This window comes from Amblyomma maculatum, chromosome 11 (assembly GCF_055883805.1).
Source record: "Amblyomma maculatum isolate TAMU_Amacu chromosome 11, ASM5588380v1, whole genome shotgun sequence".
NCBI lineage: Eukaryota > Metazoa > Arthropoda > Arachnida > Ixodida > Ixodidae > Amblyomma > Amblyomma maculatum.
Window position 1 is genome coordinate 128,920,925 of NC_139354.1, and position 24,251 is coordinate 128,945,175.

The 24,251-nt window shown below is 43.6% G+C and overlaps 1 protein-coding gene across 1 annotated transcript in view; it reads left to right on the forward strand.

The window, feature by feature from the left end:
* Nucleotides 1-4,083: 4,083 nt before the first annotated feature.
* The window catches only part of LOC146174948 (immunomodulatory peroxidase-like), a 42,537-nt gene continuing 22,369 nt past the window's right edge, over nt 4,084-24,251 (forward strand). Inside the window, exons 1-9 of the mRNA XM_084583317.1 lie at nt 4,084-4,288; nt 6,052-6,179; nt 6,945-7,238; nt 8,164-8,310; nt 18,595-18,724; nt 19,296-19,504; nt 21,051-21,221; nt 22,922-23,101; nt 23,900-24,001. Of these exons, the coding sequence (XP_084439443.1) occupies nt 6,110-6,179; nt 6,945-7,238; nt 8,164-8,310; nt 18,595-18,724; nt 19,296-19,504; nt 21,051-21,221; nt 22,922-23,101; nt 23,900-24,001 (1,303 nt within the window). The 5' untranslated portion in view covers nt 4,084-4,288; nt 6,052-6,109. The remainder of the gene's footprint in view (nt 4,289-6,051; nt 6,180-6,944; nt 7,239-8,163; nt 8,311-18,594; nt 18,725-19,295; nt 19,505-21,050; nt 21,222-22,921; nt 23,102-23,899; nt 24,002-24,251) is intronic.

Here is a 24,251-nt window from a genome sequence, read left to right on the forward strand (position 1 = left end):
ACGAAGAGCTATGTACTGTCCTAAGCTTGCAGCACGAGAGGGCAAAATTACCCGTGATGAAGACAGCGGCAGTGGGCTGCGATGAACGTACGCACGGGTCACTTGCGGTAAGCATAAGCTGACATGTTGTTGCTGCCTGATAGGGGCTTGGAAAAGCGGGAGGTGCACAACAAATATAAAATGAGTGGTCATAGGCTCTGTGACACGAACCAGAGATGCTGCGTCGTATAGCGCGTGGTGTTCGAGCGAGATGGCTGTGGAGCCCACTGACGCGCAATCGCAATGGAAGGCAATTGCAGATGATGAGCCGGACTCTTTGTGCGAGAAATCGAGGCACGTGCTGAAGTCCGGTGCTGCTGCCTCACACGACTTGCATGCCAGCACTTGAATAACTGCAAAGCTTGTCACTTATATAATGGGAGTGTAAGTACAGTTGGACGGAACAGCTGAGGCTGCGCTTACTGTGTCATAGACAATAGATACGTGTGGGAGAGAAGCCAGGCCGGATGCGCTAGGCAGGAGTGGCAGGGAGCTGGCCGGAGACAGCTGCGGCGTGATGTGCCCCGAGGATGCAGCCGTAGACGAGACTGATGCTGGTGAGGGTGCGGATGCTGGCGGCGGCGAAAGCGGGTCTACCGCTTTGTAGAGCGGCAGCGGGCAGTAGCTTTCATTGAAGTACGCTTGGACGGCAGCACGCAGCTCATCGTATGGCCGGCAACTCGAGGCAGGGCAGGCAAGCCGGCAGAGGATGTCAGGTTGTAAGATTTCGGAGAAGACTGCGTGCTTGAACTGCTGGATGGTGATGCAGTTCTGGTATATCGCAGCCTCCAGTTGAGCGAACCCCCCGCCGACGCCTGCCGGCCGGAACATCGGAAGCGGCGGGTCGAAAGCGGGGTCTTGCCAATATGCCACCCTAGGACGTCACCATGGTGAAGACACGGTTCTCCGGGTCACCACAAATGTAGAGATCGCCAGGCAGGGGTGACCGCGGCCACCTTTATTTGAGGAGAAGCTGAAGAGGTGACGACGGCAGCGTCCGGCCGAGGCGAAGGTCGCGAGCGTTCCTCAGCTCTCGTGCCGGCGCTGCTTCCTTCTCTTCGGCACGTGCCGGACGAATGCCACGCGAGTCGCTACAGTGGAAAGAGAGAAAGGGGAGCTGTAGTGCAGGGCTTCGAAGTAATTTCGACCACCTGGGAATCTTTAACGGGCGCTGACATCGCACAGTACATGGACGCCTCTTCGTTTCGCCTCCATCGAAACGCAGCCGCCGTGTAGGGTTCGTACCCGGGTACTCCGTCACAGTAGTCGGGCGTTTTACCACTGCACCACCCCGCTTTTTTTTCTTTATTGCGAAAGGTACAAAATGCCAAAATATACAGTAAAAAATATTTACAAGGTTTGCCGGCCGCTTGCCGGCCGCGAACAATAGAGTCGTTTCATTTCTGCAAGATTTGTAAACACCACCTCGATTTGAGCATCCCATTATATATGTTTCAAAACATCCATGTATTTTCACAATACTCTCAGCAAAATATTCATAGACGGATCTAGCACCAGTGTCACCGTGATGATAATCCATACCACTGAGCCACAGAGAATACAGGTCCATTAGGAATATTGCATCGTATGGTATTGCATCGTCGTGAATTGGCGGAAACCTGATACCTTGCGGTGTAAGAGGGAGATCCTTTTGAATCCTGCGCTGTAACACGTGTCTCAAACAAAGATAGCGTTGTTATACTCAAGGAACATATGTTCGATTGTTTCTGTTTCCATCCCGCGTTCTGGTCAGCCAGGCTCCTTATGGCGCAAAAACATCGTCTGAAGGTCACGTGTCATGTTTCGGTCAATCCAAGCTTCAGTTTCTGTTTTCCAGCCAATCCGCAGTTGCCCGGCCCAAAATATGCCTTCTCGTTGTTCTTTTGTTTTTTGTTCAGTTGTGCGCGTTGTACTCTTGATAACGGGTAATCCTTGACTAAAAAGGGCGAGAAACAAACTTTCTAATATGGGGTTTCACTCCGCGTTCGGTTTCTTGCCTGCTTTGCGGCCGCGCGTTGAAAACAGCGTTCATAGGCGCTTTCGGCTGCAAATGCGCCCCACCACTGCGTGAAAAGAATTTATTTTATTATTTTCTACCGCGCTGACGACTACCAAACTTGGTGAGAAGTTCCTTTGATAAATGCGAAATCTAAAAGAACTTAAACTAAAAAAAGACGTTTTTTAAATCGTGATTTTAGCCCCGCGTCAGCCCTTAAACGTTTTATATTTAATCAGTGTTTCTTTATTTTTTACTCTTCCTGCTTTGACGTTATTTTTATTTTATTCCTTTGGTTTTTATGTGATTATGGTTGTTGCTTATATTTTCTTATTCCTTTATATTTTCATGTAATTTTTGTAACTTTGAGCCCACACAGCACCGCCTAAAGGGCAGGTGAGTGCACTGCGAACGTGCGGCAGCCATTCATGTACTCCTCCCCTTCCCAAGCGCCAAAGTTGTCTTCCCCTCAACGCCCGTCGGAGTTCTTAAGCTGGACCTAGGGAATTATGGACTCATTCAGAGAAAGTCGGCTTAGAGTAGTGGTTAGCTCGCTGAGCAGCTGCATCGAAGCTTTGTGGGGCGCTGTCCCCAAATACCAATTAATCAGGACTTCCGTATTCTAACGCAAAATGTCCCCACTGTCTGCTGCGAAGACAAACTTTCGCACCGTCACTACACCTGCGGCTGCATTAAAAAGGCAAGACTTACTGGGTAGGGCTTGCGATGCGCGCACAGTTTTTTTGTGGAGACGATTCTCCTGTTCCTTTTCGCTTTGAAGTTAGCCGAGCTTTATGATAGCAACGCGTTTTACGGAGGCAAGAGAACCAGCTGCTATTGTCGTCACTAGGAGAATAATGCGCAACAATGGTCGGGCAGTCAGTCAAGAATCATAGTTCCTATGGGAATGAAAACCAAAGAAATAAAATAATGAATATTTATAAGGATGGTTACTTTGTTTTCGAAGCGCACAAGCCTCATATGCTAAAACCTTGCTTCAAGTTTTTGTTGCTAAAATGTGATTACCGCTTCCTTTTTTCATGATATAGAAAAACATTACGGGATAATAGTGCACTTCATGCTGCGCAATAAAAGTCGTCACAGTGGTTACGAATTCAATGTGTATCTTACTCTAGTCGTCGGTACAAAGAAGAACGTGGAGCACTGATTACAGCAGGTGCGTCGTTTCTTATTTATCTCAACACCCCGGTGGGGTCGCGCAGTGGCTAGGGCGCTCGACAACTGGATCGAATCCCGGCCGCGGCGGCCGCTCTTCGGTGGAGACGAAAAGCTAGGCATCTGTGTGCTGTGCGATGTCATTTCCGGAGCCCTTCAATACAACCTCTCTCATAGACTTAGTCGCTTTGGAACTTCGAACCTAACAAACCAAACCAAACGAACCAAATCAACCTAACAAGCGCTCCTTCATCAAGTGGTACGATTATTAGTCCTCCGCACAGTGAACCGCTGGCGCTGACGAATGCAAACTACTATTAAGTCAGGTTTTACGACAGTCAACCATCATGAAGATTGGAAGAATGAGACGTCACCGCTATCGTAGTGCACGATTTACCACGAGAATGAGTTGGGTAATCAACAGCGCGTCTGGCTTCGAGTCCTTGACCGTTCGCTTGCAAGAAAGGCCTATAATATTTATTTGGCCTTGGCCCCACAAACATCAAAGCGGTGTGAGCTGTAATCAGACACGGTAAAGAGCAAAATGGTGCAAACAGCTAACGCATGCAAAGGTGAAGGCGAGGAGCCGGACACGACAGCTTAAATGAAATGCCTTCTCTTACTCCTCTGTTTCGCAACGCCCGCATCCTTTTTCCTGAAATCATTTGTGAGCATGTCGCAGACGCTCACCTGGTACGGGCTGCGCAAGGAGGAATACGAAAGAAGGCGCTTTTTTACATGCGCTTACTTTTTTGTGTGTGATCTCACGTGAAAGGGACATGAACGAGGGCCTTTCCCACTTTGAGAAAGAGCGCTACGGAGGGAGAATGAAGAGGTACGCGATAGACAGTTTCCTTGGCTCCGAGGGGTGCCTCGTGAAGGTGCCGCTGACGGGAAATGTAAAGTCATAGAGTGTGCTTTTTGACGGCTCTCGCAATCTCCCATGAAGAATTTTCTGCAAACTTCGGTTGGACAGTGTCAAGTCAGAGCCGAGTAGCGGATTAAGTCAGCTTGCCGTCATTGGCAGCAACAGCAACGCTTTAAAGCTTGGACTACAGTGGCAGAGTAGAATCCCAGGTGAGCGGATTTCTTTTTTGCTGCATTAGGCAGCTTGTTTTCATTGCATTACTACACAATCCTACCAGGTAGATTCGCGTACTCTAATCTGTGCATTTGGTACCTCCACGTCAATATTATTTAACACGCGGGTTCTCATACTAATATTAATAGCAATGATCGAAACTATTTTTTCGTGCTTTATGACTGTTTCGGAACCGGTATGGTACAGGATCTAGGATTTGTTGTTCCAAAAATGTATATGGATTACAATAGACACAGTAGTCGAGGTCTTACAGAATAACTCCATTTGTGAGATGATTTAGTGGCCTTCACACGCCGCAGCTCGCAGGTGGCTTGGGATTGTTCCCCATTATTATTCAGTTCCCTCTGTATCGAAATTTCTACGGAAACATCGCCTTACCATCCTAACGGTAACCAACTAAGTCCTCGCGTTCGGTACCTGCGTAAAAATATAACCAGTAAACCTTCCAATTTTTATTTTGTCTATATTGTCTGGACGAATCTGATAGCCCATTTTATTCGCTAGATGAGTACACTTTAAAGTACTAGACATGATGCCCGGAATGTATTAGCGATGTAGAATACAGAAAACACAAACACGCCACTGAGCTGAGCAGTAGTCTGTATGGGCAAAATTCGACTGCAGTCCGAGCTAATACAGCGTGGTCCAAGTGGGTTTCCTCATATATCTTCAACTTCTGGGCATTCGACATTGGTGCAATAATCATTCCCATATGAAGACCTGAACTCGGAGTCAAAAAAGGGCGTTGAGGCTGCCCCTGCTTTCTTCATGCAAACCTGTAATGAGAGCACGACAAAAAAAAAGTCAATTTCTTAAAAAGCCAATGCTGTTAACAATGCACCTTGTTTGTTTAGCAAACTAACATGTCTACACCTATGTAACCCCTCATAAGAATCACCTCAAGGTGAGAAAATTTCGTTCACTAAAAAATCAATGAACAATAGGAAATGTGTTCTAAAGCGGTACATGTATAAAACGGGCTCAGTAGTTACACCCAGAAGTTTCGCAGAAGCGTACATTTTAGAGGGTGGATTCTTTATGAATGCCAATTCATCGCATGATAGGAAACTACAGAATTTGAATCATTATATCAGAAGATCATCACCTTTAAGACATCTGTGTTATAACTGTTTGTTTATGCGTCAAAAAAGGGGCCGAACATTTTTCGGGGCCGTTTCTGTCTACTTAGTACTATCGCAATGCAAGGGTCAAATTTCGGTGTTTTCCTGTGCTTTGAAACGCACCATTCGCATCATTATCTTCGCAACATTAACTACAATTGTCGCTTGTTGTCTCTTGAATATTATTAAAAATGTTGCTTATCGGTATTGAAGGCAGAAAAAATTGCACTATTCGAATGCAGCATGAAACTTCAAAAACTAGAATTTTCTATGCTTTACAGGTTGAGATCATTCGCCTAGCCAGAGATGTCTCAAAATAAAAGTGGTCAAGAAAGTGAGCTTTTACATATTCGCAGTTTCACGGCGCGCAGTCAATCTGCCCATTCGTAAACTAGAGAAATCAATCTGTTTTAACCTATTACATGTACAAAAAAGTGCAAAATAGGCTGTTCTATCAAGCCGATATCAAACGTGAAGCCACCAATATGTACTGAAACTCGTCTTACGATTGACCTCTATTGGCCACTTGTAAACATCACAGCAAAGCAAAAAATATTGCTGTTTGTAATTCAGAGTTATAATATAGCGTGACTATTTTTTCCCGCGTTCTCTTACAGGCCGCTTAACAAGTTCCAAGGGTCACACGGGCTTCTACATCCAAGCCCACAGCCAAAGATGCGGATACTTTACCTTTTCCTTGTTCTTTTCCTCGTTGACTTGGCCATTGCACAGAGAGGTGGAGGAGGTAAAACTTTTTTTTTTCAGTAATCCACACTCAACTTTTATATTTTGTAAGATACAAGTTTGTCCAGTTCATATCACGTGGCTCTAATCAATATTTGATTATAGCTCTTTACGCAAACTCAGACAAGATTCATAGAATAATTGTTAAGGAAATAACTAAGAATGGTAAAACTATTTTATGCCCATATAAAATATAACTCATTGCCACTTACTAGATCTTGTAAAAAAAGAGACTACTAGCAATGCTAAATAATTATGCTAATGCGGTGCACAAAACATTGAGCAATAGTGCACGACACTGGATCCTAATTGTGGTTCAGCTAACGGAGCAAAATTCTGCGCTGATATACCTAAACCGTCCGCTGTGCCAGCAGGGCTTTACGACGCAGCGATGAAATCGTTACAAGTGAGACCATTACGGTACACAGAGCTCGATGCAAAGCAGCAATTTAGAAATGACTCATACTTTGAGTCTTTCCGAATAAAAATAGGTGCACTGAGGTTAAATCGGTCTAAGAATGTAGCTCAAGCGATTTTGTGGGCCTCGCGAAATTTGCTGAACATTTCGCACCTGAGCGACTGAAGCCATGTTAAGTAGATATTAACACCACTAAAATTTGAACCTAGACAAAACGAAAAAATAACAACTCTTACATTACCTTTCTCATGACCATATTATGCTGATTTCCAATGAAAAATAATTTCTTTGATATTTACGCTTAATCAAGCAGAAGATAACTTCTATATTCCTTTTCAATTCTTTCAGGAAACTTCGAATTTGACGAGGATGAAGGTCGCGGCCAAGGAAGAGGCCGAGGCCGGGGCAGAGGTCGTGGCAGGGGAAGAGGCAGAGGCCGTGGCAGAGGAAGAGGCAGAGGAGGAGGCCGTGGTGGTGGCAACAAAGAGCCGTGTCAAACGCAAGACGGCCAGCCAGGAGTCTGCAGAGGCTTAGGACACTGTGTCTTCCAATTCAACGACGTTGAAGACATCGCCAGATCTTTATGCGGGAACGGAAGGAGGGTATGCTGCCCTATAAGCACGCCTCCGACAGCACGTCAGAGTAAGTCAGAAGACATGCTAATGCAGCCTTCTCCTAACTCCTTACCTCTACCGTGGAAATATAGTCTTCTGTGCACACGGGTAAACCTTTATGGCACACGTTGCTGGGAGGAGTCTCAAAATATATATTTGTCTTTATTAGCCCTCTTTAGAAACCGATATGTCGTCCTCGTCTCTGTATATGCCATAATTTGTTCCTAATTGGAGGTATTTCTATATATGCTTTCTTCATTAGGTAGGTCTGGAATGGTAGTGTGGCTTCATGAACTTCCACCTTCCACATTTTTACTGGTTACACATCCCGCGTACGCAAAAAGGATGCTTTATACAACATGATTTCATAAGAAGTCAGAAATCGTACCTCATTTTATGTGCTAGCATTGGTTTTCATAACACAAGTTTAAAGCGCCAATATTTTTTTAATTACGCACAAACGACTACCAAAGTTATCTGTTGTGTGCAGTTCAGTCGAAAACATTGCAGTAGTATGTATTTACTCTGCTATTTGGTGTTTTGTGCAATCAGTCTAACGCTCATGGTAAATACTCATGGAAGAAAATGACAGTTACACTTCTACGTTACTCCTTGTTTATATGTGGGCATTTTTATCATTCAAGTTGTGCAGAGTGGTCTAGAATGTAGCCGCTGGAGCGCTGGAGGATGGTAGTGCGCAGGAAATTAAATCATCCAAGGCAGCGGAGAGAATTGTAATGCCAAATAATCTAAGAGCAGTAACCATTCATTAAAGCTACAAATTAACTTAGGTTGCTCGTAGCGTTCCGAAAATAGGCTTTCTTTTTTAATGTCCCTATTTTTGAAACGATGGACAATATTAAATCTTGCTGGGATCTGCAAAGAATCTAAACCAACCGCTATGACAGTCTGAAGGCATCCGTCGTGCCGAGTTCAACTACATTCCCGTGCAGGTGCAGTCCGCCGGCCACCGCCGAAGGTCACAACTGTAGTCATATCGCTGCCAGACATTACCCAAGAGGATCTGGACATTGCAGGCAGAGCAAGCCTGAGCATTGTGCGCGGAATAGAACAAGCTGAACGAGCATTACTCAATGACGGTGAGTGCATTCTTTCTCCAATTCTGTTCCTACGTCACCATTTCAGTGTTTGACGTGTATCTTAAACGTTTCCCTAGTGCAAAATCCCGTATCGCACCAAACGGGTTTTAATCGGTCCTGTATTATCTCGTACAAATTTCATACCGGTGTGACCAGTTTTAAATTTAACCTAGACAGGTTTATACAAGGTGGGACATGTCCGGTATGAATCTCAATCCGGACGGTCCGGTCCGGTCTGGAGCTAATACAGGACAGACCATTTCAGTATGCATATCGAACAGGACCCCCGAAACCAGTATGTATATGAAACAGGGCGGACCAGTCCTGTATTGAGCTCGTATACATGATAGGTCATGTCCGGTTTAACTGAAACCGGACAAACCCGTCATGGAACTGATTCGGGACAGAATATCTTCGCTTCTCAACGCAAGTCGGGTGGATCGTGAAGCTCAAACAGAATAACCACATCGAAACATGCCTGCGCACTTAATAAGCATGAAACCATAGATATTATACGTTACAACTTTTCTGTACATGTGGAGTAGGCGTTGTTTCTCAAATATCTAGAAGATATGGAGCCGTGGATGTGTGTGCTAGCAAGTAGTCTTTGCCAAAAGTAACCGAGCAGTTAAGCCAGCCGGCGGAGCAAGCGCAGGGCCGAGCTGCGGCGTGGCGGTCGCCGTCGTGGCCGTTGCTCGCCGGCTGCGAGTGTAAGCGTGCTGACGTACGGCCGCTCCCTCGCTATCTTTGTTGGGATGATTAAATGAAGCAAGTAACATGCACAGCGGCCATTTTTGTGCCTTTAGAACGCTGTGTTAGCCACGGAGGGCGCTATTCACAGCAAAACATGCTCAACACTGATTTTGGGATCCCATCGTGAATCTGTGCTCTTCGATAGAAGGCCTTGCATGTTGAATCCCAAAACAAAGCTCCGGAGAAGAAGTGATTCGAAAAGCTTTTTTTTGTCTCTTGGCAATGTTAGCACAGGGAGATAGGACTTGAAAAAAAACTGGGTTTGGTATTTCCCGCGGTTCCTAGTCTGCTATGGGGACACTTGGCTGAGCTAGTCAGAAATAAAAACGAGGTAATATTTTCCGCGGTTTCTAGTGCGGCTATTCGTGTCCATGTAATGAGGCGAATCCGTTATTTTCGCATTTGCCGCCGCTTATTACCGCACAGAGGTGCTTAATGGTTTTTGAAATCGCAACGCCAAACTGAATGCCGAAAATCTGAGCAGAGATAGCAACTGCTTCTAAAAATATTTGGCAATACCTAATGAGCGATGGAAATGTTGCTTAGCATATGATGCCCCAAGAAAGCCTTGCTATTGCGAAGGATGAAGTCGTGTTTCTTCCACTTACATTGAAATTTCCTGCGAATTTAGCTTCACCTTTTTGCGGCCAGGGAGTTCAGTAAAGACAGGAGTCTCAGATTTGCAACCTTGATTTGTGTTTTACCTGAAGGGTCTATTTCATTAACGAGTCACCCATGCGCCACTCTACCAGCGGGCACTAAACTACCAATCAAGTCACTAGGTAATAGGCAGTAACGGGAAAGTAACTTGCAGTGCAAATGAAATGCTGCGTTTCCGGATTTCTTTTCACTTACAGAACATATTGCAGTTATGCTGTTCGCATCGGGTTCCCTCGTAAAAGAAACAAACAAAAAAGAAACGGCCGCACTTATTAAGAAAATGGGCGACATATGCTTAGGATGAGAGAATGTCATTTTTATGCAATTCACTATTTAAACGAAGCTAGAAAAATAGCCTGGAAGTCTTATTTTTCTCTCCTTGAGCTTAACCTAGCGTCACAGCAAATCCGGTAGGGGTGACAATAGACGAGTAGGAACCGCAGGAATAGCGCATCGAGTTTTCGAAATCAATTCCTCACCATATTTTCTAGCCATATTAAACGCGAAGGCATTATAACGAAGGGCGCAGCTTCACAGCGCCAGGAAATGGAGCATTGAGCGAGTGATGCTATGCGGAGCGCTGTTCCTCGATAGCGCAGCGTTCTGAAGGCGGTGGTGGTGGTGGTAACTATAATGAGTGGGAATGGGATACTGGACACGACGTATGCCCATAGGAGGGAGTGGCGGCACTCTTGGTATACAGGGGAATGGGTCGGGGACGGTTGGAAGGGGGGGGGGGGGGGGAGGACGCCCGAGCGCCAAATCAGGCACCACACATGATACTCGCTTACTTTTTATTATCCCAAGAAGGAGAGCGAGGGAGCATGCTCACGTCAGTTAGCTTACATTCGCCACCGGAGAGCAGCGGCCAGTCACGGCGATGGTAGCGCCGCAACTCGGCCGCGTGCCTGCTCCGCCGGCTGGCTGGGCTGCTCAGCTACTCAGTTACTTTTGGCAAAGACGGTACATACGCGCATCGCGTTGCTTTTCGGCGTGCAACAGTCGCTGCAGCTTGTACAATCTTGCGGTGCATCTTCATATTTGAAACTGATAATCTGCGGCCTTCAACGCGAAAGTGCAAGCAAGAACGTAGCGTTTCGTTAGAGATGATAAAAATGCGCTCGAGAATAAATGAAACACATCGCTGACCATCGAATTATGCACAGAGTTGCCGGACATTGGGCGTCGCTTCCTCGAGTGTTCACGTATGTAAAACACTTGGTCGGAAGTGAATGCATTGACATCGCTGCTTCACTGGCAGCAGTTGGAGGTAAAACAAGCAGTAATACAAGTGTTGGGGCTCGGCATATCTCTGTAGGTAGCAAAAATTACATGCATTCGTAGGCGATGACAAAACACATCAGCACTAGTAAATTGCGACATTCTGAGGTTTTTCTGCAAGAAAGCGGTGCATTGTAAAGATGCTGCACACAGATAACCCGTCGTGATAGCCACGAACAAGATTCAGCGTGTTTAAAGGGCGATAAATGAATTACGACCACTACACACCACAATAATACAAAAAGTATGAAAGAGCAATGTCGACCACCTAAACAGAAATATAACCAACATAATTAATTATATCCCGCCGTGGGGCAGTGGATTTCCACTGGTTCCACTTAAATAACAAGTTGATTAAAGACGAAATTTTCAGAGATGCAGTCACGGAAGAAATAGGCAAGATTGACCCTAATAGTACACTGAGAACATGGCAACAGTGGGAGCTTTGTAATGAAGAGCTTAAAATAAAAGCAATTAGTAGATATAGTGTCCTTACCGACGAACAGAAACATATTGAACGCAACCTAATGTCCCTCTTTGGAAAAAATGCTTCAAAATGAATGTGTGCAGCGCCTGGCAAATGGACAGAAGATATAAGGAAGATTCAGCAAAAACTCGAACTGATAGAGCAAGAGCGTTATCGCGGTGCGCTTGCACTTGTGAGAGCGGAAGCGACAGCCGCAGGGGAGGCACCGTCGAGACGACCGCTAGGAATTGAAAAGGCGCACGCACAGAGAAATCACATCGGATATATAGAATGGGGCAGCGTCTTATCGGATGACAATGAGCATATTCAGCGAGCATTCTTCCAATACTACCAGACACTGTTTGCATTGCACGACTTTGGTATGAGAGCGTTTAGGGACAGGTATCTCGGGGCTCTACCAAAACTAAATGAAGAAAACAAACAAAGATTAGCGATGCCAATAACTGAACCAGAGGTCGAACTGGCAATAAACAATTTAAACCCGGGTAAATCACCAGTTCTAGACGGCTCAAGTGCGGCATTTTACAAAACCTTTAAACTCGAAATAGCGGCAGTCCTGACTTTAGTGTTTAATGAAGCTTATGACGTAAACGAACTGCCTCCTTCTTATGGCAAATCTCACACAGTCCTCATACGCAAAACTGATAAAGCAGATAGGCTACTACAAGAAACATCATACCGGCCAATCGCGCTCAGAAACATTGATTACAGAATTTATATGAAGGCGTTGGCACGAAGGCTGCAGTCGGTAATCCAGGAAATTGTTGGGCACATCAAACGTGTGGGAAGGGACGATTCATTGTTACAAAAATACACAAGGCAAAACGTCCAATAGAATGTTTTGATGTCATAAATGGCCGTGTGGCCATCCTGCAGCTTGACCTTGAAGAGGCGTCAGACTCTGATGCCCATGAAATATTACTTTGTATATTGGACTATATAAATGTTGGTTTTGTTATTAGTGAGGGCGTGGCCCAGGCGTACCGAAATTGCACTAAGAGATTAGTCGTAAATAAAAATCTGGGGCCCCCTATTAGCGTGCAGCGTTCTATGCGGCATGGTTGTCCTCTCAGCCCTCTTTTATTCTGCATTTACATTGAAAACCTTTCCTTAAATATTTTGGACAAAGAGAATATTACTGGTTTTCGTTTGCAAGCCGTGGAAGTGAAGCTGCTGGCGTACGCCGATGATGTTGCGGTTTTTACGGTTAACCAGGAGGGTATAACCGAAGTTGTTGATTCTGTAAAAACCTTTAGCAAAGTTACAGGCAGTAGGGTAAACAGGTCCACGTCCCTGGGACTCTGGCATCGTAGATCGCAAAGTGCTCCTGATAATTTGCAAACGTGTCATGGGTGACGACTCCGCCAAAGTACCTTGGCGTGCCACTAGAATGCTATCGCGTTAGCGAGACATATTGGAGAGCATGCAGAGATGACATGCGCGAAAGAGCAGATAATTGGAAAGGAACTGGCTTATCAATTTTTACGAGAGCCACAGTGAGCAACCTATTCTTCATTTCTAGGCTGTGGTATGTGATTCAAGTTTTACAATGTGCAAGATTTAGTGTGCAGAAGCTGCATAGGATATTCGCAGTTTTTCTGGGCTTCAAAATGGGAGAGATGTAGCCGCATGAACTTCTTTAGAAGTGTCAAGGATGGCGGCGTGGGCTTAGGGCATCTTTTTCTGCGGCAGATTGTCAGCAGATTTCTGTGCGTGACGTTCATGACCCATTTTTGTTCACTGTCTGCCAAATTAGGCTTGGACATGCACTGCCAGATTTTGTTGTGCCAATCGAATGTTGTACGGGAGGTATTTTTGGCTACTTTAGAGAAGTTGTTCAAAATGTGCGATTTCTTTCTGCAAGATTTTCAAAAGAATATTTATCAACTGTGAAAAAGAAAAAGTCGTACAAAGATTTGTGCTACATTGTTCTTCCGGATCCCATCTATAGGGCCATATACAGGGGAGGCCCTGTAGGAATGTACTGAAGAGGGTAAAGAGTATGAAAGTGCCAGCAATGGCTAATCTTTTTTTTACGTTGCACACTGGAAGATTGCCAGTCAAAGTGTTTTTGCAAGAAAAGAATTTATTTCTTTCGTGGGGTTCACATTGCTTAATTTGTAAACAGCCAGAAATGATAGATCATGTATTTCTTCACTGTTGGGAAGGGGTCTATTTTTGGGACGTACTTCAAAGAACCATAAAGAAAGATTTACCTATTAATTCTTACGGAATACGGCACTTACCCACGCAAAATGAGGAGGGGGTTCCATTTGATTCAATCATGCTAATGGGCCTCCACAGTATATGGCGTTCACGCACGGCAGGATATCACTGTGATCCTGATGCGCATCCTGTACGATTTTTTTTTCCGCGAGGCTCATCATTGCTTTATTGAGATTGTGAAGTTTGTCGTTGATAATCCTGAATGGTCGCCAAAGGTAGAACCTTTGATGGATCTAAAATAATTTTAGAACGACGAAGCCAGCTCTTGGCAGGCTAATTATATCAATGTCTTCTGTGTATATCTTTCGTGCAAAAGCCAGGCAATAAAGAAAAAAAAGTCGCTGTACAGTGATTGAGTCCGTGCTTTTCCATCGTGAAGACCGAGGTTCAAATCACGACGTGAATTAATTTTGTCCTTAGGAGTTTTTTTTTTAATGTAGTTGTGCTATATTGTAGCTTTGCATGCTTTTTCTGGCCTGGTGTACAGTTTTTCTTTTTTCTGAAACGAGAGCCACGGACATACAGGAATTTCCAGAATCAGAGCTCCGCGCGGTTTCACGGTTCATTCAGCCTGTATCGTTTAACTAGGATCCGGACGAACCCGTCATTTCTCGAATTGGTACCAGGCAGAGTATTTCCGCTTCTGAACAGAAGTCGGGCCCATCGACGAATCTCAATCAGCATGCCAGACACTCCAGCGTACTAAATAGGCATGAAACCAAACATATTATACGATTATGTTGTATAAAAAGAGCGCGCGTCGTTTCACAAATACCTCGAAAATGTGAAGCCGCCGAAATGTGCGCTAGGAAGTATATGCGCGCATCGCGTCGCTTTTGCGCGTGCAACACTCGCTGTAGCACGCATGATCTTGCGGTTCATCTTCATATTTGCGACAGAATGTCTGCCGCCTTCAACGCGAAAGGGGAAGCACAAACGTGTTTCGCTAGCCAGGACAAAAATATGCTCAAGAAAAAATAAACATCGCTGACCATCGAAAAATGCAGATAGCCGCACACCGGGCGACGCTTTCTTGAATGTCTACATATGAAACCACTCAGTCGGAAGTGTATTGATTGATGTCGCTGCTCCGCTGGTAGCACGTGAAGCTAAAACGCTATGTATTACAAGTATTGGTGCACCGGATATCTCTGTAAGTAGGAAAACTTACAAGCCTGCGTAGACGATGACAAAACGCATCAACACTAGTAAAGTATGATATCTTGAGGATTGCCTGTCATAAAACGACGCATCCTAAAGATACCGGACATTAGTGACACCTCGTGATAGCCTGGAAAAATATTCAGCGTGTTTAAAGGGCGATCGGTGAATTACGGCCACAAACGCGGCAGCCAAAGAAAATATACGAAAGCACGAAAGAGCAAAATTAGCTATACATACTCAATCGCGTCCGTCTTAAAAGTGTGAAGACCGAAGTTCGAATCCGAGCTTGTCGCTAGAAGTTTCCAGTTATTGTTAATATTACTTTTATTTCTTAAATGTATCGTGTCCTTCTTTTTTCTGTATGCTTTTTCCAACCTGGCAACGCGTTTTTAAATCGAAAACGAGGGCCATCAACCATACAGGCCATTCCGGTATCAGAGCGCGCGGATTCATTTCGGACTTTCCTGGGCAGTACAGGAATCCCCTGAAATAGCCCACAATCCTGTATCTCATATCCTGCACAATAAACCTGTATACGATTTCCTGTATGCATTTTATACAGGAATTTTCATTATGGTTTCTTTATAATGCCAATACCTAGATAAGACTGAATGGCAAGAAACGACGAAGGGTAAAGAGGACACAGGGAGGGACTAAGAAGATTCCGTTTAATAGTAATTCGAACGTTACGGAATCAGATTACACTTGTTCCTGCAAACTACAGTTCTATAATAGGTTCACGCCACTTCACTAACGATAAAGACCACCGTATGTTACAGCCCCGGTTCATTTTTAGCGGAAAGGATCAAATCTGCATGTTTCGAGCATAGCGATATTGTATATTGCTTGCATGTTCGCCAAAATTATCACTTCAGGTTTATCAAAATTTTTTCTCAATCATGTCTTTGAGGTTTCAGGCTATTAAAATAACGTTTCGCTTTCCGCATATGAGGTATTTGCTACTCAAGTTGTAGCCTAATTTCGGAGCAGTAACCCAAAATACAAGCTATGTAACTACAATTACATGCTTTTTTTTCTAAATTATGACTTCTATCAAGAGTTAAGACAAATACCACTGCAACCTTTCACGAAAATGACAAAACAACCAAGTGCTTAGGTCTTTACCAATCTTCTCTCCGTCGCTGTTCAAATGCTAAATTACAAAGTAAAACCATTTGAAGGAATGCCAGCTAGCCATTGTTATTCTCTTACTTGGTGTATTCGAGTTACACCTTCGCCAGTTTTAAAGCTTTCGAGGCTAAATCCCACAACAGGGGACAAGAAACACTGTGGCATTTCCGCAGTCGTATTTGGAGTGCCTATTATTGCAATAAAGAAGGCGGAGGCCGTTCCAAGATGTGCTCAGGATAGAGAGTTTAGATTTCCTTTTTCTACCCGCCGTCTTAGACACGTTTGTTGGGTGAGAAGTTGCGGCCAATCTTATATGCCGGACGCTGCCAGAAGCTGCCGGCTACTTTTGCCCTCCCCTCCCCCCCAAGACGTGGCCCAACGACAGGTGTTAATTTCAATCTTGCAAGTAGTTGTCGCTTTAGTGTCTGTGCTGTATCACATTCGATTATTATTGGAAACAGGTTACGCTACCAAATTCCATCGTTGAGACATGTTCTCGCCGGGCTAAAAGGGGACACGGTGGAACGAAGAATATGTTTTCATGTTTCGTGTGGTTCGTATTTCGCTGGCAGAAAAATCATCTTTAAGGGGAAAATTGAAAAGTTTGCATTAAGCGATCTTAGGGCGCTATATACGTTTGCACCAAAATTTTCTTTTTAAAAGCAATAAAAGGTTCTCACCTTGATTACTTATTCATGTGAAAGTAATATGAAAACAGTTTAGGCAATAATTTATATATATACATACGGTTGAGGTTGCATACCTTGTTGTATACGCCTCACGTAATATATCAGGACATGTGCTGTGTGATGCGAGTGCACATTAAAGAACCCTACCTAGTGAAAATCACCCGGGGCGCTGTGCTCAGGCGTCTCTTGTATTCTGAGCCGCTTTGAGACGTTAAATGCCATAAACAAGCCTTCGTACGCCAGTCCTCATGTCGGTCGCTTAAGCATCTCGCCCTTTTACGAGGTCGTACGAGCTCTATCCACAGTAATTAATACGAGGCGGCAGAGCAGATGGGTATCACTAGAAGAAAGGCTTTAAACGCGCAGTGAACACGTACCGTAGCTTTTTGTTCTCCTGGCTGCCTTTGTTCACACACATAAACAGTGGAAGTATAGCTTGCTCTAGTCTTGCAAAAAAAGAGATATTTCAAATAGACTCTAGTTTCCTTGTTGCCAAGAAAACTACTGCATTTCTTTGAAAGTATGAGCTACAAACGTGCAGAGTTCAGACATGTCATAGCTGCGTATCTCTTTTTTGACAAATGAGTCGTATCGTTGCACCGGGCTTTGCAACATTACGTAAATGCGCACAGTGCGGTATATATACATCGATTTTGTGACATTGTATATATATATATATATTTATATATATATATATATATATATAAACAGGGTGTCACACAACTTTCCCGATTATCTATTTTATTCCAACAGTTTCGGACGGTGGACCGTCCTTCTTCAAGGTAGAATTGAGTACTCAATTCTACCTTGAAGAAGGACGGTCCACCGTCCGAAACTGTTGGAATAAAATAGATAATCGGGAAAGTTGTGTGAAACCCTGTTTGAATTTAACTCTGGCCCATTAGTAACAAGCAATCCATGTCTATATATATATATATATATATATATATATATATATATATATATATATATACCTTGTCGTTCCCAATTCCGGTATTACAAGGCTTTCCGGCGTTTGGTCTTTCATGCTTTTGCCCCACAAAATATTGCTCCCCTAACAAATATTAACTCTGGACTCTGAAGGCAGGCACTTCACTCAGGAAGTAAATTATGCATTTTTTTATATTTCAATATTTGTACACTCCTCTAGGAGAAGATTGATTTCACTGTGAAGAAAACACTGAAAAAATGAATGTATAGATCGTAAGAACAGCGAAATAACAACATTAGGAAACGCACATTACAATTTCTTTAAACTATGACATTCTCGACGAACAAGTTCGTTTAGAATTCACAACAGTGATCGCTGAAGAAAGTTAACAATTATTACAACCGATCAAGTTACGTGACAATGATTCCGCAAATGCCAAGATTCGTGAGAATAATTTTGTGATTTCATATTTTGTCCTAAATAAACGGCGTACACAGCATCCACACTTTAAAACCTGCGCACTATTTGGTATGTTTTCTGCAGGCATTTAACTATTTTAGATTTGGAAAGTTTATTGCGATATTTAGCAGATTTGAAGGCTTATAAAGTATTTTATAAATATGGTTCTGATCAAAGTGAAAGTATCACCAGTATTTACACTTTGCAATGCGTGCCATTGAATACAACGCTGTTTAGTCGGAAAGGCCTTGTGTAGCTTTCTTTTAGCTCAACTCTCTGTATTGCCCAATGTATCTGTTCACAGTGGTGCGCTTTGAGTGCGTAATATGATGTCAATAAATATCATGCAGTCTTTTTGAATTAAGGTAAGCAATGTAGAAGACGCGATAAGCACCTATGTGGGCTTCACGTTATATCTAGTTAACAATCGTTAAATGAACGTTCTTGTACGGTCATTGTTAAAAAATAGTTTCACTCTATGACAAGAAATATTTCCTACACAGGAATATTTTCGAAAGACAAGAAAGCTACAGCATCGCAGCATGCAGCATTCTTCGGCTTCAAGCTGGATGTTCAATCCCTAGGAAAAGATGGACTTATAGGCCTTGAAGCTACCAAGGAGCTGGCACGCAGGTATTTATGTCCATCCCCATTAACCGGATGTTTTTAAGCAAAGTTGAACATTCTAGAAACAGAAGCACGTACAAAACGCAGCCTTTTTGTTCGCAGTTTGACCTCTAAATTGGTATAATCGCAAGTAAAAGAAAAAAGTGTGACAAAAAATAGCAGGCAAGCATTAGGCGTTCTGGTCTATGCGCTCGCTGAGAACCATAAAAGCCGACTAGTGTCATTACAGAGTCGCGATATGGTTTGCCGCTGCAAGGCGGAAATTCATCAGGATGGCTGAGTGCTTATGTATTTGGCTTAGAACATTAGGAAGCAGGGCTACCAGTTTCATAACCTCGAGCAAGAACAGAGCAGAAGGATTATATAGTGCTATTAATGCGACGCATGTGGATAAACCTGCGGGCGCTTTGTTACAAAAATGGCTGTTAACGGGTATCAATTATTACTTTCCCATTACTTCTTCACAAAGTTAAATTTCTCCGTTTATAATTTTGTACAAAAAGCGTTGCTGCTAAAGCTTTCGTTAAGGGTAGAAGTACAGCTAGGGCCGCCAAGCCTTCCGTTTTCTTGTTCACAGGTTCAACCTGGACTCCGTACAAGGACGGGACGGCCTACAGAGGTTCAACATCCAGAACACTGTCATCGCCGACGCTTGTCCGCAAATACCGCGCTGCCCGTCAACGAAGTTCCGCTCCCCTGATGGACTCTGTAATAACCTGGCCAACAGGGAATGGGGGAAGTCGCTGACTGCCTACGAGAGGCTGCTGCCTCCTAGCTACTCCGATGGTCAGTGAACGGGGCTTAAGTCAGTAGTGTGCGCTAATCTTGCGACAAATCCGCAAGGCGTACGCTATTTTTATGGCACTGCCATCGTTCCACTTTACTACCCTTAAAATGATCCGCGTATGACGTAACAGTGCGATGCTTTAGTGCGATGCTTTGGAGCAACAGAGGCACTGCTAAAGCTCAACGCTTTAAGTAACTGAAGACCTAGGTGCACAGAGCAGCTGGTCATATAATTGGAAAAGAAATACAAGAAATCACACTATCATGTCATACCAACTGCTTCAGCTATGTCCTGTCAATGTAACGCTCATTACAGCTACTGCCACCTCCTTGAGCTACCTAACGTTTATTCCGGGGCTCAGACTATTGGCGCAGGAACAACTTTAAGAAGTTGCCAGCAAGACAGAATGGCGCATGGAAAACAGTGGCTTTCACACATTTACTTAGAGGAATTTTTTTAGCGCCGTGGCTACAAGGAAGTGGCCATGCGGTCTATTTTATTTTGTCCCGACAGTAACTGCATATTTCTTATAGGCATCCTGGCTTTGTAAGGTCAAATAAAGAAAGCTCATAAACGCCCATTAATGTTTTGTTCATTCAAGGTCAGTTAGACGACATCCGCTTAGAGTTGAATGAACTAAGGAAATATACCCACAGCTATCACAATGATGCTTGCTGCTGATGCTGATGATGACTATGAGTTATCAGTTAAGCTAGTCAGGATGAGAATCAGATGGCCGACAGCCCCTGAGCCAGGCCAATCTTCTAGACTCACGCCACTACCGTCGCTTGATCGACAGAGCGAGAGCAACGCTTTAATTCCCCCGACTGCTCCACGGTGCGGATAATAAAGGGTGTGGTTAAAAGTTGTATAGATACCTTAGAATGGGGCTCAGATTTCCTGTATGTATTCCTAATGTCAAAGGAAGGAAGGTAACGGAGGTTTTATTTTGCAGATATTTAAGTCACTAAAAAAAGTAGAATGTTTTGCGGGCATGTCGACTGCATTTGTGATGTACCGGGACACAACATTTTCACGAGGCCTCAGTCGCCGGCCTAGAGGACGACAATGAGAGCTTGATCTTTTCATTAAGGGTGAAAGCAATGCAAAGTTTTATATCTAACATGAATAAATGAAAATGTTTACATAACACATCATAATGATCACCAAGTAAATCAAACTTAGGGAAAAAGCTGCGAGTTTATCTTGTACGCAGCTTCATTTATATTCCTAAAAACGAGTTAAAGCAGCAAATAATTTGTGTCATTAGCCCTTATTCTGGTCTCCAGCTGATAATCATTCGGGATTGAAATATGACGAGGTCAACAAATAAATGCTAGTGGGCGATGCTTGAGAAACATGGTTGCTATGTTTGTTCTTTAAACTCTGTAAGGGTTAGATGCATACGACGGTGTTTACAGCAGCCACATTTACGTCACATAATAATGAGTTTACGTAGTCTTTTGTCACTGGAAATAGTTGCCTAACTTATCATTTTCGTATCAAGGTTACTACAACCGTGATATTCATCTGCCCCCGTTCTAGGCCTGTCCCTCCCGCGGGTTGCTGTCGATGGAGGTCCACTTCCGAGTCCAAGGACAGTCTCTGTGGCACTGATGCCTGACGCAGACATCCCAAATCCTCTGCACACTCTGATGTTGATGCAGTTTGCCCAGTTCATCGACCATGATCTCACCTTGACCGGAGTAACACGATGTAAGAGTATTCTTTTCTGCCGTCCTACATACGTATAAGTTTTGTTTTCATTATCTTTCGTTATGCTATTCAGCTGATTTGGTCATCATATTTGTTCTTCACTCCCAGTAACCATCTCCACTCTAATAAAAGATAATTCGGTGTCTATCTCATTGCATAACTAATTTTAGCGTAGCCTGTTTTGTGTTGAACGTTTAGGTAATAGTAGCAAACGCACTACGTCTGCTATGCTTACAGCCTCGCGGTTCTGTTTGGGTTTGCGTCTACGTACAGATGGTGGGCTTAAATGGGATGCAGTGGGGCAGTCCATAAAGGAAGAATTATATGAATTATTTCCAGCGCTTGGTCTCCTTTACTGCTTGAAAAAGCCAATACACGTGCGCTGTCACATTAATATCTCCCTCCCCTCTTAGCTTCCACGTGACATATGCGTAATATGGAAAACGGAACACTGACCGGTGTGTACGGCACACCGACAGCACTTTACCAGTGCCGATCCTATTGCTGGGAGAGGCCCCAAGCATCGACCAGTCATTCTAAAGATTTAATATATCCTGCCATTAGCTAACAAGAATAAATGGGTTTCCGTCAAACGCTGGATTTCAAGCGCACCGCCATTTCTATGGAAAAAAATTATTGATAATTAAACGTGGTTGCAGTGGCGCCGCATTAGCGGCCCATTCCACACTAGAACATTGATTAGCTGATTTATTATGCTGTTTTGGTGCACCACTTCACATTTATTTCATCATTTCTTTTGCGTTTTTGTAATAAAATATTTAAACATATCAGTTTTACCTCGGTTGTTTCGTACTCTTGTGTAAATCGTGCGTTATGTTCTTCTTTATTGTAATGATCTGCTTTTTGCTCTGTAATGTAATTAGTATCTTAAGGGAAGAGTACGTAAAGATCATATATAAAAATGGCTTGCGACTGGAACAGTGCAGAGAAGATAATTGAGGTACAAATATGTTCAGGTATGTTCCGGCTTGTAATTTGCAACAAAAGAGGGCAGCACAGTTCTCGTTTCATCTCCCATGCAGAACACACCATTTAGCGCGGTGCTTGCAATGCAAGGCTTACCAAAAATGCGCACCGCATTTTGCCACTGGTAGACATGAGACGGATGCTTTTCAGCACAGAATTTTGCCGCCATCCGTTTGTCATTTGCGTAAATTTTGTCGTCGAAGGTTTCAAACAGCTTCTCCTCTTTTTTCAGGGATATTATTATGTAAAAAAAAAAAACAGAGTTGATCTTGTAATACACGGTAAGTGCTGAGGAAGAGTAATCCAAAGTTGTTCCAGTAAGATCCTAAGCATTGGAATTGCCTTTGCACGTAATCATTATCTGTCTTATGAATTCTTAGGAGAGGATTAAAAACGTAAAGAACATCAACTTCGAAACCCTGACCCTCTGCAAAGCAAAATATGAAATTCGAAAAAATTACAGCTGCAGCAAGAAATATTATATACGACACTAACACTGATTCCACTTTAAAAGTGAAGACATTTGTTTCTTTCGCCGGTCGTTAGCGATAGGGTCTAAATGCGAAATATGTAAATGTGGTGAAGTTCCAAAAAAAGAACGGTTGTCTTCCCCTCCTACATTTAGAGCACGTCATCACAGCTCATTGTCCAATTTGCTTGTGCAAGGACCTAAAGTAGTGTTTCTTCTCTCACGGCCTTTCGACACTACGCAGTTAGCAACGGTTCGGCAATCACCTGCTGCGCCCCTGAGTTGATCGCCAACCCGACTCGGCGCCACTTCGCCTGCATGCAGATCGACCTCTCCCCACAGGACCGCTTCTACAGCCAGTTTCAGCAGGGGTGCATGGAGTTCGTGCGCTCTGTGGCGGCTCCGAGACCCAAGTGCAATTTCGGTGAGTTGCGCTTGGTTTGAGGAAAATGTTAAGGAAAACTGCACGCAAAGTATTGGCGCGGTGATAATTATAGTCAGAACATTGCGAAATGTAACTGAGAGTGGTGTATGGCCTTCGAAATCTCTTCAATACTTGTAAAAAATCATACACTTCAACAAGAGGCCCGCGGAGCATGTGTCGAATCACGCGTAAAATAAAACAAGTACTTCCTGCGGCATAAAAATTTTGCTTTATGAATACAAAGTGGACAGAGTATAGCATATATCTTCGCATTAGAACTCGCTCTGTTGTCTGCGGTGATATTCAACTTTTTTCAACAAACCACCCACGAGGAACTGCGCGAAGTATCAAATGTATTTAATGCCTCTCTCGTTATTCTCTTGTACTGGTGCTCTAGTCCGCTGTGAACTTTGATCGTAGCTGTTTCTTCTCCGGTCTTATACGGATAAAGTAACAGTGTAGCATAAACGAGATAGTTTTTTCTGATATATACACCAAGATAATTTGAATGGGCTGCTTGCTTTTGGAGGCACGCTAGATGTGTTAGTGGCTGTAAGAACTATCAGACACTGAAAAAAAGCAATGCTTTTTTGCGAATGCATATACTGTCCAGCTCAAAAAACAATGCGAACAGCACGTGCAGATTTATAATCTATTTATGCAGTTTAACAAAAATTGTGCCAGTGACGGCCGGTATTCCAGGGTACTTTTCGCATTTCTTCATAGCTTCTCTGGTGATCCCTTTATATATAATTCTGGTTCAACAAAATCACATTAAAATCATGCCTTGTACCGCAGGGCCACGTGAACAACTGAATCAGCTGACTGCCTACCTGGATGGATCTGCTATTTATGGCTCCACAGAAGACGACGCCAGGGCTCTGAGGAGCTTCACTGATGGTACACACCAAACCCAGGGCCATATTTGGGCGGCATGTCACCTGATGTTTTCTTTTTGTTATTTCAAAATGCAACGAAACTAAGCTATGGTCAGATACTAATCTGAAGCGAAGCAATATTCTGTAAGCAATTAACAAAAAAAAAAACAATTTATTTTGGGAGAGAAATGTGGATCAGTGTTAACAAAATATATAAGAACCCACAGTACACGTAACTACATGAGCATCAAAGCAGATAACAGCGTTCCGAA